This window comes from Orycteropus afer, unplaced genomic scaffold (assembly GCF_000298275.1).
Source record: "Orycteropus afer afer isolate SDZICR_OR568_19922 unplaced genomic scaffold, OryAfe1.0 scaffold00046, whole genome shotgun sequence".
Classification (NCBI taxonomy): domain Eukaryota; kingdom Metazoa; phylum Chordata; class Mammalia; order Tubulidentata; family Orycteropodidae; genus Orycteropus; species Orycteropus afer.
The window spans coordinates 12,047,657-12,064,428 of NW_006921633.1; the positions used below are offsets into that span (position 1 = coordinate 12,047,657).

General features: G+C 40.8%; 1 protein-coding gene across 1 annotated transcript in view; it reads right to left on the reverse strand.

Moving 5' to 3' along the window:
- PUS10 (pseudouridine synthase 10) overlaps positions 1–16,772 on the reverse strand; it is a 103,063-nt gene that overhangs the window by 3,839 nt on the left and 82,452 nt on the right. The window contains exons 11-16 of the mRNA XM_007938023.2: positions 12,533–12,589; positions 11,591–11,667; positions 11,444–11,499; positions 10,086–10,203; positions 5,519–5,661; positions 2,300–2,399 (exon numbers count right to left, since the gene is read on the reverse strand). Of these exons, the coding sequence (XP_007936214.1) occupies positions 2,300–2,399; positions 5,519–5,661; positions 10,086–10,203; positions 11,444–11,499; positions 11,591–11,667; positions 12,533–12,589 (551 nt within the window). The remainder of the gene's footprint in view (positions 1–2,299; positions 2,400–5,518; positions 5,662–10,085; positions 10,204–11,443; positions 11,500–11,590; positions 11,668–12,532; positions 12,590–16,772) is intronic.

Consider the following 16,772-nt stretch of genomic DNA (forward strand, 5'->3'; position numbering starts at 1 on the left):
ATGCACAGGGAGACAGCTCAGGGGGCAGGAGTGTATGGAGGGATGGACACTGGGAAGAGGTAACTATGGGAAGGAAGTGGGAGGGGAGCTGTTGCTGCATTGTGGTAAACTGTGGTCAATGACATGAGACAAAGTATATGTGAACTGCTGTATGGAAAGTGAATTTGCTTTGTAAATCTTCACCCATATCACAATAAAAAAAAAAGATGACCATTGATTCTTGGGCCCAACGTTGGTCTCTGAATTAACTGAGTAACAGTATTTGGTTCCTCAGCTGGTTATTAATTGTGCCTTTTGACTTAGAACAGAGTAAATAAAATGCATTTATGAATAAAGCAGCACAACAATCCAGGTGGTAACACTAGCTTTCCCTCTAAAATCTCTTTTGGGCAGCTTTTCCTCTTCTGAGCACTTTCATCTCCCACTCTGCCTTTAACAAAGCCTCTATGAAATTATCACCTGGAATTAGAAAAAGATTAAGGCTCTCTGTGTTTCACTTCAGCAAAATTTTTCTTTCTTTTAAAATCCAATTCATCTATCTCTACCCTGGTTTGGCTCTTGTGGAACAAAATCTTGATCTTCAAGTAATTATGAAATTACAGAAAAGCAGACTATCTGTCTCTCATATTAACAAGCACATTCCAGGTCACAGAAGTATCAAAGCACACCTGGTCTTAATTACCCTTTGGGGCCTATCTTAGAAGAAAGGTGGTTTTTTTTTTTTTTTTTTTTGTATTTCCAAGGTACCTGTGTTGTTTTTGATATTTCAAGTTTAAAGAAGAAATGATTAACTAAAAAATAAATCTTTCATTAATCCATGAGTCACTACACATACCGGATTCAGAAAAGTTTTACTAGAGAAACTCAATAACTTGTTACTATATATGTGTACATCTTGTACAAACCCCAAGAAATACTTATTTCAGTTTTGTTTCAGAATATAACTGTAAACCAGCTACCTACATATAAATTAATGGGTGGTTTCTCAAGCCTAGGGCATTCTAGTGGCTTAGTGCCTAAGGCATTTGACTGCTAACCATAAGCTTGGTGGTTCAAACCCACCAGCCATTCTGTAGAAGGAAGATGGGGCAATCTAACTCCATAAAGATTTACTGCCTTGGAAACCCAATGGGGATTGCTATGAGTTGGAATCGACTCAATGGCAGTGAGTTTGGTTTGGTTTTCTCGAGTCTAAACACTCTACATTATTGACTAAAGCTTGTGTCTGTATGTTGAGGGAAAAGGAGGGTGGGCGTGTTGTATGTTTTAAAACGTTCCACAGGTGATTCTAAAGGGACAATCAAGGCTGAGAAACTTGGGCCTTTGTGATGCTATGACATTCCTAAACTGTTCTCAAAATTAAGGTCAGAAAAGATGAATGCAGTTGGGATTTTTCCCTAACAGCAGTCTGCCTTCCTCAAAATGACAGTCTTACGAAGGAGGCTGCCTGCAAGCTTGTAGGCGTTCTCACTGGCTGTCCCGTAGGGACCGTGTAAGCGGTATTCTGAAAGTAGCCAAGTAATAATGCTCCAGTGGTCTTATGTTTAGCACAGCTGTTTTCACACCAGGCAACTCTGCCCACTTCTTTCTGCAACTGATACCATACCCAAGTGCAAAATGCTGGCCTCTCCTAAGGAGTGTTTGGGCAAAAGAGAGACAAGTTCTCTTAATCAGATATTCAGGGAGCACCGTTTGTGGCTTAATCCTGACTGGTGCTCAGATAAGAAAAAATATTTATGGAGAATTGCCTGAAAGATCTATTGTATACATTCCTCTAATCACTGCAGAATTTAACCTTGTTTCAATTCAGACTGTGAGAGCTGACAACTTCAACCACATTATTGGGGTCCTTTATCGACAATTTTGTTAATAACCATTGGCCCATCTTATATTCTCCCTCTGTCCTACATATATGTTTCTGTGTGGGCTGCCTTAAATTCTTTATAAAATAAAACAGGTATGAATAAAATAAAATGTATATGGAAGGACTTAACTCCTAGAGTCCAAATGACATAGGAAGGCCACTTACACATTTATTTCATTACTTGGTGTAAGGGTTTAGACTGATGCCATATGCAAAGCACAGTGAGTAAATGAGCCGTACCATTGCAAGGATCATAAATGAGACCTTGTTTTGTTTTGTTTTAAAAGAAATAAAAATTCTGAAAATAGTCTTTCTCTGAAATACAATGAAAACTTGACCGTTCTCCAGTCCTATGAAGGTGAACAGCACAATTCCTAACTGGCTGAATTTGGCATCTCAATGAACAAATGTGCAGTGTGCAGTGAAACAGTTTACCTCAACATCCAGTTCAAGAATGTCTGCGGTCACGTTCATCAGGGAGCCGATGTTCGGCTTGGTTCTCCCAAAGTCTCCGTGTACAAACTCTTTAATGTAGCTGGGGTTTGTTTAAGGAAAAAATGAAGATAACCATGTAGTACCAACTATTTGGTGAGATTTGATAGATGAAAGGGAAATGACAAAGGCAGAAATGTTACAAAGGAGAGGTTATTTCCGAGCTATGACTTCTGATGCGTGTCTTAGAACATATGCTATGGCAAACTGGTTTCTACCAGTCTGACAGCCAATAACTGGCCCTGGGGGTCTGTGTTTATATCAAACTTACCAAGAGCCATGACTTTTTTTCTTTGTGCTCATCTCCAAGGTCAAGGTTTTAAAAATTAGCTATAGTTCAAACCTAAAACAAACAAACAAAACTCAACTATTTTTTGTTTGCCACAACTTCCATTATCTTTCTGGTTCCATTTTTCAATAATGACAGCTGGTATCTGCCACTCAGCAAATTTCCATAGCGTCACACACAGGATGACTTCAATGATGGTTTCCTTGCCACACGTGGTACATAGCAATAGGATGGGAAGGACATTGAGAATATTCGTTCAGTCCTGATGAAGGCCTTTCAGAAGGATTATCAAAGGGTCTACATTTTAGTTGTTTGCTAACATGGGTGGTAGAATTAAGCTAATTCCCTCTTTCTTTTTTAAAAGGGGCAACTTTCTGTTTCTCTCACAGGTCTTCAAATTTTTACATCAATTACTAACTCTGGAATGAATAAAATGTCATTAACATTCCTTATATAGGACTGTATTTTCAGCCCTGACAATATTTATCTAAAAGACACCCAGTGTTTTTGCCAGTACTCAGTAAAAAAATATTTAGTATAATTTGAATAGGAAAAGTAAGTTTATTCCCAGATTATGAATACCATTAAATAAAATAAGTATAAGAATCAACAATTAAAATATGCATTATGTCCTCCTCAATTTCTGAACATGTATTCACTCTTCATGTATTCAACAAATGCTTTGACCTCAAGAGTGAGACATAATTGTCTAGAAACTGTCTTCTTGGCTGAACTCATAATTTCTCAACAATTACTATTTCTTTTCCTTACTATGAACTTTCTTTAGAGAATGTACTTCTGAGTAGCAATGATGAGGGAAGCTGAACCAAAAAAGTCCCAGAATAACCAGTTAAAAGGTCCAAAGCGGTACAAGGTTTAAGTCAAATGAGGTAGTATATTGAGCAACATAAATATATACGTTGTATACAAAATAAAAGGAGCTCTGGTGGCATAGTGCCTAAGGCACTTGCCTGCTAACCAGAAGGCTGGCAATTCAAACCCACCAGCCACTCTTTTGAAGGAAGGCTGGGCAATTTACTTCCGTAGAGATACCACCTTAGAAACCCAAGGATGGGTTGCTAAGAGTCAGGTCTGACTCGACGGCAAATAACAAGAACAACAACAATACAAAATAAATGGAATATGTGAAAAATTTCATATACGTCTGTGTAACCATTTGCTATCTAAAGCTTTGCCAAATAACCTTTCTTGGCTAATGCCTTAAGTACATGTACATGCCGGTTCTGTTTTAGTGTGATTGAAAAGACATTAGCTTCTCCCAGAGGCCAGTGCATTTCTCCATGAAACACCAAAACTAAATTTGGGATTAGGTCAAAAGGGTTCAAAAGAAATCTGTGATTTCTTTGAATTCCATCCATGTTTCATCCACAGTTGGTAAATGCATTCCAAACAATGATATAAAGATTTGCCTACTGGGATCTAAATAGATCACCCCTTGATGCAAACTGCAAAAAAAAAAAGAGAGAGAGAGAGAGAGAGAGTGAGTGTCGGAGTAAACCTATCCCTGGTTTAGGTGAGAAATCCTGGTCACTCCTATTATGGGCATGGACAGACTACTTACAGAAATATAGTGACAATGCTATATGATGATTAAAAGCTGATTTTTTTTATTATTATTTACAAATGGAAATCATGGGTTTTATACCAATTAGAAGGCTTTTTATCACTTCATGCTGCTGGAGAGATACTGATCATGAAACAGTATAAGATCAAGAAACAAGCAAAGGAGAGGGACATACTTGAAAAGCAAAGTTAAAGCCAAAACTACTGAAGTGTCCTGATAAATTTTAATCAGTAACTCAGTTCTGATACAAAACCATACAAATTAGGCTATGAACAAATTATCAGCTTGGACTGAGTGTATTTTAACTCTGACTTGCAATCTTTTCTATTTATAACACAAAGTTATTTGTAGTATTTTAAAACGATGCTAATGGCAATACAATATTACTATCACCCACATATATAAGGCTCAAACAAATGATATGTAATCTGAAGTTTTCTGTTTTTTAACAAAGCATGAAGAGAAAGAATATTCTTTGTTGCAATGAGCCAGTTGGGAGCTCTGGTGGTGTAGTCCCTAAGGCATTAGACTGCTAACCAGAAGGCTGGTGGTTCAAACTCACCAGCCACTCCTCAGAAGGAAGATTGGGCAATCTACTGCTGTAGAGATACTACCTCAGAAACCCAAGGAGGGGTTGCTATGAGTCGAAACCAACTTGATGGCAGTGAGTTTGCTTTTTTGTTAATGAGCCGGTGGCCAAAATTAAAACTGACACGTAAAGTGGTACCATTCTCATATACTACCTGGAGCAAATGTTTGAATGCTGTTAGGACCCAAATGTAGTCATGAATATGTGACTTTACAAATATGTAGACAACAAATCAATCAATCAAAAGTATTTCCTGTGTTCTCACTATGTGCTCAGCACTGTGTGAGATGCTAGAATTATGTGAAACAACCAAAAAGCCAGTTGCTGTCCACTCGATCCCAAAGCATGGCAACCCCAAGTGTTGTACAGTAGAACTGCTCCTCAGGCTTCTCAGGGCTGTGACTTCTCAGACAGAAGCAGATCTCCAGGCCTGTCTTCTGAGGCTTCTTTTGGTTAGTAACCAAGTACTTAACTAATAAATAACTTTAAAGTTGACATTGGACTGGCTGCTCCCTTATGGTTTAAAAATGTTTTTGAAAAGCACAAATGTGGTAGGGGGGACTTCAAACCAAAAAAATTAGATTATTCTTCAATATAATGCTTTTCCTTATACCTCCCAGACCAAGTTGAAACTATTTTTTAGGACGACATTAATTCCCACTGGGGTTCTGGTTAGAGTACTGCTATGTGGAAGGATACGTCCCAGCTTGAGTCTTCAGACAGAGACGAAAATGATGCTCGTCCACATACTGTGTGTCCATGGTGTGAACGATCCGAGTTCGCACAGCCAAGGGCCTCCGGTGAAGGACCCGGAGAGGTGTTTTCTGGTCAATCTTTAAGTCCTAGAAGGGGATATGATAAACAACCAGGGAGTCAGAGCTTCACCGCCCAGTGAAACCAGGTGTTAATGCCACCTTTGTCATCCTTGGTTCGCCACAGATGTTTTCTTCAGGGGACTCCATCTATCACTGTCAAGGGAGAAACTAATACTATAATACATGTTATCCACTTAGGGTCAGACTCTGTGGCACTTCTCATAACCTACTCCATAACTACTAATTGTCTGGACCCCAGTAGCCTCACCATAAAATAAGGGCTTTGAAACAAGTGATCCCCAACATCTCTTTTTTTTTTATTAGGATTTGGGTGAAGATTTACTGAGTAAATTCACTTTTCATACAGCAGTTCACATATACTTTGTCTCATGTCATTGACCAAAATTTACAATGCAGCAGCTCCCCTCCCACTTCCTCCCCATAGTTACCTCCTCCCAGTGTCCATCCCTTCATACTCTTCTGCACCCTGAGCTAACTCCCTGGGCACAACCAGCCCTTCCTTCTCCCACCCAACATCTCTTTTAAGGAGCCTTCCTGGTACAATAGTTTAAGCACTTGACTGCTAACTGAGAGGTCAATGGTTCAAACCCACCAGCTGCTCCGTGGGAGAAAGATGAGGCAGTCTGCTTCCACAAAGATTTATAGCCTTGGAAACCCTATAGGCCAGCTCTACTCTATCCTATAGGGTTGCTATGAGTTGGAATCAACTCAGCAGCAGTGGGTTTTTGGAAGGTCCCTTTTGGCTCTAATATTTAACACACGTTGATTAGGATCCTGAAGTTCTACCATGCCCTTTACTTCAACAGAATTCTTCCAGAAGACAATGCTGTTTTGTTTTCTAACCCAACAGAGTGAGTAATGGGATTTTAGGCTGGGGTGGGAAATGGTGGGTTGCAGACCGTGGGCCATCAGCATCACTAGGATGTGTGGGCGATTTGCAGGTTTTAGGGAGAATCATGCATCTACTTACAGGGTTTATATGTTGTTGTTGTTGGGTGGTGTCAAATGATTTCAATTTACAGTGACCCTGCGGGTCCGACTCGACGGCACATAACAACATGGGATAGACTAGAACTGCTCCATAGGGTTTCCTAAGTGTAATCTTCAGGGAGCAGAGAGCCGTGTCTTTTCTACTGTGGAATGGCTGGTGTATTCAAACTTCTGCCCTTTCAGTTAGCTGCATTACTGCTTAGGGTGATGTTTCAATATAATAATTATGAATATGTGTGCATAATAAACCAGGACCTGTCTTGGCATTTGTTCACCCAGTCTAAGTTATTGGAGAATAATAGTAGTGTGTGTCTTTTTACAATCCAGATGTTTCAGGGGCACACGTTTATCCTTCTTACAGTTCAAATTAGAGATTTTCCTTTATGTCACAAGATATTAAAAAATAAAGCCTAATATCTTAAAAGGTCAGCTGATGCCAAGTTTTAAAAATAGATATTGGGCATAACCAGAAATACAAGTTCATAAGAACTTTGAATTCTCTGCAATTTCTTGTTGGAACAACTCCTTCTTAATTTACATGATTAGTGAGCACCTGAAGCCCTGCTAAGAAAAGAAAGGTTTCTGTCTAGTCTCACCTCTATCAAGGCCTCCACCAAGAAAGAAACAGTTAGTTCTGACAAAGATGACACTTGAAAGGGTGTGACTACTTTTATCAGAGCAGTGAGTCAATGCCTGCCCCCGCCACTCTGTGGTTTTTATGATTCTGTAACTCTTTGATTTTTAAAGCACTTTGTTCTGATGAGATAAGCTGTCTCCATAAGGCTTGACATTTCTCTAGCCAAAGAGACCAAAAATTAAAGGACAAACCTTAACTATTAAGGAACATGTAAAGATATGGCCTCCACTTTAGAGTACCAAAACAGGCAGCTTGTAAATGTGGGACTACGTAATGACCGTTCTTCTCCCTGCTTCTTTCCCTTCCAGTCGCTCCCAAGACTTGGACCCATGAGCCAGTCAATGGAAGTATCAGCTGAAAACTAGATCCCACTGCCCCTGCTTCCAGCATGTTGTTGTTGTTATGTGCCGTCGAGTCGGACCTGACTCATAGGGACCCCTCCTTGTATCACTACAGAAGCAGATTGCCCAACCTTCCTTCCGAGGAAATACATGGGCACATGTCTCTGATGGTCTGCTTGTTTCTAGCTGATGAAAGGAAACCACTTCATTGCTTCTTACATTGTACCCATCTGTCCCCATAATGCTGAATTTTCAGAAATACTCACAAACACACCATACACGTGGGGCTTTTTTGTTTTGTTTTTTCTTAGAAGTAGTATGCTCTTAAAAAAAGAGGAGAACAGTATTGAAGTGACTGTTTCTGAGAATGGGGCAGCAATTCAATTTTTCTGAGTTTGATGCCAATAGGAGTATTTGAAAACAATTTTAACCCTAACACCTAAAAAATAATTAGAAATTAACTAGTCTCATTAGTCCTGCTGTTAGCTTGGGCTGTGGATCATGAAGTAGACCCCTGCACCACTTAGTCCATGCCTACAGAAGTCATCTTTTCATCTCAATCGGCTCTATGGTTTTCCCCAAACAGTGAACCATTTTTTAAGTAAGAGTTTGTTTTTTCCCCAGTATTCTGAATGATTTGTACACATGTGAAGGAAAAGAAAGGTTTAGAAATTTGCTATGCAATCTTAAAAGTACCTGTCTATAAGTAACACCCTAAAGACCCTAAATAATAGACCCAAAAGCCAAAGGGCCTTAGATATAGAATCACAGAACATCAAACTAGAGGGGCCATTGGAGATGATCTAGTCCATCCCTTTGTTGTAAAGAGAAGCTTCTCAAAGCAGGTGAATGCAGGGAGACAGCTGGGGGTGGGGGTGGGGGGAGTGCATGGGAGGGAAGGACACAGGGAAGAGGTGACTATGGAGAGAAAGTGGGAAGAAGGCTGTTACATTGTGGGGAATTGCAGTCAATGTCATGAGACAAAATGTGTATGAACTGCTGTATGGAAAATGAATTTGCTCTGTAAACTTTCACCCAAATCACAATACAAATTGAAAAAATAAAAAATAAAGGAAAAAAAAAAAAAAGCCAGTGAATGACTTGTCTAGAGAGCTAGATTACATCCCAAATTTATCCACAAACTTATTGATATGATAATTTTTGTTCCTTGATTTTCATTTTCAAATTACAAAAGGAACATGAGTTTATTGTACCTTATAGTGCAATTCAAATATAGATAAAGCTCTCCCCACACTCCAAGATTATAAATGCAACAGCTTTGTGTATACCCACTCATAATTTTCTCCATGTTCCTACAAACCTATGCACCCTCATGCACAAATGTAAATGGAGTCTGATTGGTGTCACCTAAACATTCACACTATAAACACTATTCTGTACTTTGCTTTTTTCTCTGAATACGTTCATAGATGTCCCTGGAAGTCACAGATGTAGATCTACCTCTATCTTTTTTCCTAACATTTTTAGGCAGGTGCGGAGACACACTAACACATACATCAAATGGGATCACATGTTGGGCTTTTTGTTTTGTTTTTAAATAGGTGTGTTGTTGTTAGGTATTGCTGAGTCGATTTCAACTCATAGCAAATCCATGTGACAGAGTAGAACTGCCCCATAGAAGTTTTCTAGGCTGTAATCTGTAGGGGCAGACTGTCTCTCCTTTCTCCCATAGAGAGCTGGTGGGCTCAAACCACCTGCCTTTTGGTTAGCAGCCAAGGAAAGGAGCTCTGATGGCACTGTGGTTAAGCATTGGGCTGCTAACTAAAAGGTCAGCAGTTTGAACCCACCAGCTGCTCTGTGAGAAAAAGATGACACAGTCTGCTTCCATAGTGATGTACAGCCTTGGAAACTCTATAGGGGTCACTATTGAGTCAGAATTGACTCGATGGCAGTGGGTTTAATCTTTATGGGAGTAGATCACCAGCTCTTTCTTCAGCGGAGCTGCTGAGTGGTTTTGAACCATCTACCTTTCAGTTAACAGCCCAGTGCTTAACTGTTGTGCTACCAGGATTAGTTATAACCCATCTACAGGTAAGCCATAATAGTATCCCCTCGAGTAGGTCTAGACTGCTACAACTGTTGGCAGTGAGTTTGGTATGGTTTTGGTTATACAAGAATAACATTGTTATTCTTCTCTACATGCCAGGCACTGTTCTAAGTGCTTTATATGACTAAACTCATTTAATTCTCCTAACTGATTTTGTAGATGAAGAAACTGAAGTACAGAGAGGTTAAGTATCTTGTCCAAAGTCACACAACCAAGAAATGCAGAGGCAGGATGGGATATATGAATCGCCCAGTTGTTCAGGTAGTAAGTGGCAAAGTCAGGACTTGAATCCAGGTCTGACAGACCCCAAAGCCTGGAAATAAACTAGAAAACGACAGATTCTTGTGTGGGCAGTAGAAAAATAAAACAGAAAGGATGGAAGCACTTCCACTACCTTTATGTCATTTAGAAATTCAATGTCTTTCTTCTGTATTGCTTTATTTGTCCATATTAAGGCACTATAGGTCTTGGTCTTTTCTTCTTCACCTTCTTTCATATGTCCTATTGCCTCTCTAAACAAAAACAATAATAGAAAATTTGTCTGAATATATAAAATACACATAAGTATTGCCCCAAACTACCCTTTAAAAACAAAACAAAACAAAAAGCTCTGAGATATAATTTACATACCATGTAATTCACCATTTTAACTCTACAATTCAATGATCTTGAGTATGTTTACAGAGTTATACAGCCATCACCACAATCTAATTTTAGACTTCTTTTACCATCCTCAAAAGAAACTCCACTCTGTACCCATAAACCATCCCTCCTCATTCCCCTATCTTCCTAGCCCTAGACAACCACTAACCAACTTTTTGTCTCTATATATTTCTTTATTCTGGACACTTAATATAAAATGAAATCATACAATATGTGGTGTTTGGTGTCTGGATTCTTTCACTTCATGTTTTAAGGTTCATCCATGTTGTAGCATGTATCATCAGTACTTTATTCCTTTTTATTACTGAATAATATTCCATTGTGGGGATATACCACATTCTGTATATCTATGCATCAATTGGCATAATTTGGGTTTTTCTACTTTTTGGCTATTTTGAATACTACTATCATAGGAGCTCTGGTGGCATAGTGCCTAAGGCATTTGACTGCTGACCAGAAGGCTGGCGGTTCAAGCCCACCAGCCACTCCTTGGAAGGAAGATTAGGCAATCTACTGGCATAGTGAGACCCCCTTAGAAACCCAAGGAGGGGTCACAATGAGTCAGATCTGAGTCCACGGCAGTGAGTTTGTTTTTTGGTGAGTGTTCATGTATAAGTCTTTGTGTAGGCATACAATTTTGTTTTTCTTGGGTACATATCTAGAAATGGAATTGTTAGGTTATACGGTAACTATGTTTAATCTTTTGAGAAAATGGTAATTCTCTAAAGTGATCCCACTTACAAACCCATCAGCAATGTATGAGGGTTCCAATTTCTCCACATCCTTGTCAACACTTGTTACTATCTATCTTTTTCATTAGAGCTCTCTAGTGGGTGTGCAGTGGGATTCATTTTGCTCTTGACTGATATTTCCATAATAGCTGATGAAGCTGAGCATCTTTTCATGTGCTCATTGGTTTTTCATACATCTCCTTTGGAGAAATGGAGATCCTTTCCCCATTTTTTATTTACTTAATTATTGACTTAAAAGAGTTCTTTATATATTCTGGAAAAAGTCCCTTAACAAAAGCATGATTTACAACAAAAACTTGCCTTGTAAGATCATCTCCACTGAGCCCAACTTACTTACCTTGTGACAAGCTGCAAGTCCCGAACCTGGATTTTGTCAGATGAGTTATTAATTTTCTGTAGCAGAAGAAGAAAAACAATTAGCAACTCTAGCTCAGTTACGGAGTTGCAGAAACATGACGATTTCCATGTCATGGAAGTGGTTTACCTGCTGAAGTTCCTTAATTTCTTGTGAAGTGAAATGTACTCTATGAGGATTCACCAGCTCAATTGCAAAGGGCCTTCCTGGCAGCACACACCCCGTCATGAAACAGAAACGTGTTGATGGAGTTAACATTTTGGCTAATGCAAGAGGGTTAGGAGGTCTGAAAAAGGGGTTGAGCTCTAGAGGACTGAAAGTTTAGTGACATGACTACATCTGGGGGAGGGAAGAATGTGTGAAAAGAATCAAGGGGCTTTTTTTGGAGGATGGGGGGCTGCTAAACCCAAGTACAGGCAATGTGTGAAAATGACTGCTTTCCCTAAGGTCCTTTGAACAAGCATGTGTTAATTACAAAGTAAAATCTGAACACCCACTAATTAAGTGGGTTTCTGTCACCTGCAGCAATGCCCAGGTAAACCAGGCTAAAATCCATCCTCCTAGCCTAAGCTACTAGTGAAATGGAAACTCTGGGATCTCACGAGAGGAAGGAACTACACATCTCAAATCGCTCGAGATACACTCTCATCATCTTTGTTGTAACACATGTAAAATGAGATAAATGAAGGCTAAGAGAGCAGAGCCACTTTTTAAGTAAAGAAGTGCATTTAGAAAACTACTAGTACTGCTAAAATATTATTAAATGGAACAATTAATAATCAAAATTCTGGAAAAAAAAAATCAGGCACCTCGTTGGCAACGACTATTCCAGTAGTTCCTTATTATTTACAAGTATGTGATAAGAATGGCCTCTGAAGAAATGAGTCCTAGTAAGACATATACTGTATAATTTATAAAGGAAGCTCCACAATACACAAAGCTTCCCACTTGGAGAAGCCCTGGGCTCTGTCTCACTTTGGTTTTGGCTAAGAGACTACAGTAAACCTGCTATGTGAACAGGGTAGTAATCTGAAAGTTAGTTCTAGTCAGGTGATGCTGTGGCAATCTTACCATTTCCTAATGTTCTCACATCAACATCTTCTCTTCCAGAGGATGAAAAATTAAAACCTTTGGAAAGCAGATAAAGAAAAAAATAAATCAGAGACAACATAACTCTAACATACTGGTCCCCAACCTTTGGGAGAAACCCAACTTAAGGTCTTGGACAACCTATAGGAGAATCTCAAGGGATGGATAGCTGTCATTCCACTTAAATCTCTAGTAAAAATAGAAATGAAAGCAGTAAAGCACTTACCATTTATTGAGTGCTTATTATATGCCAGGCACTAGGCTAAATATTTTGTATGCATTATTTCATTTAAGGAGCTCTGGTAGTATAGTGCCTAAGGCACTGCTAACCAGAAGGCTGGCTGTTCAAACCCACCAGCCACTCCTTGGAAGGAAGGTTGGGCAATCTACCTCTGTAGTGATACCGCCTCAGAAACCCAAGGAGGGGTCGCTATGAGTCGGGTCCAACTCCATGGCAGTATGTTTGGTTTTTTTGGTTTGGTATTTCATTTAGTCTTTATTACAGCTAAGGAGCTCTTGCAGCATAGTGCCTAAGGCACTTGACTGCTAACCAGAAGGCTGGCGGTTCAAACCCACCAGCCACTCCTCGGAAGGAAGGTTGGGCAATCTACTTCCATATTGATACTGCCTCGGAAACCCAAGGAGGGGTCACTATGGGTCGGGGCCGACTTGACGGCACATAACAACAACAACAACACAGCTAAGGAACTAGGTTTTAAATAAAAGAACACTGAGCCTCAGAAAGGTGAGGTAATTTTCCCAAGGTCACACAATCAAATGGTGGAGCTAGGTGTTTCTGCCCTTAAAACCAGATCTCCACATTGTCCCATGCCACCACCTCATGGGCAAGCCAAGGGCATAGTGTCATTGAGAGGCAGCCTCCTCCAACCTGGCTAAAAGCTAATGGTAAAAACTCTACCATCTTTCTTTAAATCAAAACAAAGCAAAAATATTTATTAAAGAATTTAACTCTACTAAAGGAAGAACCAAAAAACTCACTGCCTTTGAGTCGACTCCGACTCAGGCGAACAGCGACCCCTATTGGGTTTCTGAGGTGGTAAATCTTTATGGAAGTAGATTGCTCAATCTTCCTTCCTGGAGCGGCTGGTGGGTTTGAACTGCCAACCTTTCGGTTAGCAGTCAAATGCCTTAGGCACTTGCCACCAGAGCTCCCATGAAAGAAAGAGGAGGAGAAAAAAAAGGTTTAACTCTTTAAAAAAAAAAAAAAAAGTGTGGATTCTAAGATAAATGGATCCTCACAGACTAAAAGATACAAATATTGGAAGGAAAAAATGGCACAGAAATGGTTATGTGACAACTTCTTACAGAGTTGCCTGATGATTTCATCATTATCACCACAGCAAAGATTATTATGAGCAGGCTTATTCTATATGCATTCTTTATGTTAACACTATGAGGTAGATACTATCATTTTCCCTGTTTTACTTATGAGGAAGTTGAGGCAGAGACAAGGTGATTCACTTGCCTAAGGTTTTACAGTTGGTAAGTGGTAGGGTCAGGATCTGAAGCAGGCAGTCTGACTCCAGTCTCTACTATTAACCACCATGCTATCCCGTACACCACAAAGACAGCCCAAGCAGCTCAAACTTGTCCCCATGGGAACAAGCAGGACCAGCCTTCTGGGACCAGACATGTTTTGGGAACCCTGACTGCATGGTCTGTCATTAGAGTGGTAAGGTTGAAGGTGTTTCAACATAGAGGCTAAAGGCTGAGACCTTGGGCTCATACCTTGATTTATTCATCCAGTAAACAAGTATCTGTAGGTTGCTACTATGTACGAGGTACTATGCTAGAGTCTGGGGAGACAGGCAAACAAGGTAGACGTAGTCTTTATCCTTACAGAACTTACTGTTTATGGAGGGAGGGATATGGACTATAATGGGGGCAGTGGTGGTTCAGTGGTGGAGATCTTGCCTTCTATTCAGGAGATCCTGTTCAGGGTTTGATTCCTGGCCAGTGCATCTCATACGCAGCCACTAGCTGTCTGTCAGTGGAGGTTCGCATGTTGCTATGATGCTGAACAGATTTCAGTGGAACTTCCAGACTCAGATGGATGAGGAACAAAGGCCTAGTGATCTACTTCTGAACATCAGCCAGTGAAAATCCTACAGATCACAGCATTCTGATCTGCAACTGATTGTGGGGATGGTGTGGGCCTGGGCAGCGTTTCATTCCATTGTGCATGGGGTCATCATGAGTCAAGGTCGACTCCTCAAGAGCTAACAACAACACCACAGACCATAAAATAGTGGATAAGGATAGCAGAGGACAAGTACAGGAAACTTCCTACAATAGGAGCGCGATTTCACTATGAGCTGTTGTTGTTGTTGTGATGTGCCGTCGAGTCAGCCCTGACTCATAGCGACCCCTCCTTGGGTTTCCGAGGCAGTATCACTACGGAAGTAGGATTGCCCAACCTTCCTTCCGAGGAGTGGCTGGTGGGTTTGAACCGCCAGTCACTATGAGCTAGGAGGCTTGTATTTATTCTTTCACATTCCAGCCACTTTGGAGAGCACAAGATGAGGAAGAACAAGATTGCTGGGAAAGACAATGCAGGGTTGAGGAGAGGACTGGGCTATATACAATTTTGACAGCCATTTTTCTCCCAAGACAGATTCTATATGCAAAACTCCCATGTAGATTTTAGAAAGAGAGAGGCTAAAAGGCTTGAAAAATCCCATGAAGATAATACTGAAGATTAGCCCTCCTTTTTTGGATGGTTAGATGAGAAAAAGATAGGATTTCACCCTTCCTTCATCTTTAAGAAATATTTTTAGCAAGTCATGGCCAACATTTGTTGAAAACATAGGCTCCAGGCTGTTTGTTGTCTGTAGAGCACTGTCAGAGTGAGGTGGGCTCCCCTCTGACTCATAGGGCCCAACCTGTGGGTCTCACAGAGGAGCAACCTAGGGCTGGTTTGGTGAGGGCCAGATTACCCAAGGCAGGCCTAGAATCCAAGTTGCTCAGAAGTCAGGTGACCCTGTGCTGCATGAGCAACTGATGACTGGCCCAGTGGGCAGCCAAGGGCCACACTGTTCCAGCGTGATCCAGCTGTTCCCCAGGTGGAGAATCTAGACCAGGCAGGGAGTAGGATTCCAGAGACCTCTATGTCCAAATAGCCCCCTGTTCTGTATTTGCATTCCAATGTCAAGTGACTAAAAAGCCCCACAACAACATGACTAGCTTCTGGTCAGAGTCAACAGACTCAAGTAGTAGCACTAACTGCTGTTGTTATGTGCCATCGAGTCAGACCTGACTCACAGTGACCCCTCCTTGGGTTTCCAAGGCAGTATCACTATGGAAGTAGATTGCCCCATCTTCCTTCCTAGGAGTGGCTGGTGGGTTTGAACCACCAGCCTTCTGGTTAGCAGTCAAGTGCCTTAGGCACTATGCTACCAGAGCTCCTGATAAGTAACCAAAAAATCCCAAACCTGTTGCAGTCAAGTCAATTCTGACCCATGGCAACCCCAAGTGTTACAGAGTGGGCCTGCTCCACAGGGTTTTTCTTGGCTGTAATCTTTATGGAAGCAGGTCACCAGACCTGTCTTCTGCAATGTCACTAGCGGGGTTCAAACAGCAAACCTCTGAGTAGTTGAGGACAAACTGTTTGTGCTCCCCAGGGACATGAGCAGTAGGTTAAAAAAAAAAAAAAAAAACCAAAAACCTTACTGTCAAGTCAACTCCAACTCATAGCAACCTTTCAGGACAGAATAGAACTACTACAGCTGTTGCTAAATGTTGTTGTTGTTGTTGTTACATGACGTTGAGTTGGACCGGACTCATAGCGACCCCTCCTTGGGTTTCCAAGGCAGTATCACTACAGAAGTAGATTGCCTAAACTTCCTTTCCGAGGAGTGGCTGGTGGGTTTGAACTGCCAGCCTTCTGGTTAACAGTCAAGTTAGGCACTACACCTTAGGCACTATGCTACCAGAGTAGAGAGTTCAAAATGACTTCTGGGAAGCTGAAAGATGCTGACTTCCTGAAGCTATGATTGTCTTTCACCTACTCACTCCCATCTCCTAACCAGCCACAATGTCGAGAAACCAACAGGTGCCACAGTGACGGATCCAGAACCTGTGACTGGTGGGTGGAAGGAATGGACAGGACACAAAGATATAGTTGTACAGAATACTGCTAACTCAGACCAGAAATCTCAAATTCATAGTTAGCCCTTAAAACGGTTTTCCCACAAATTCCACC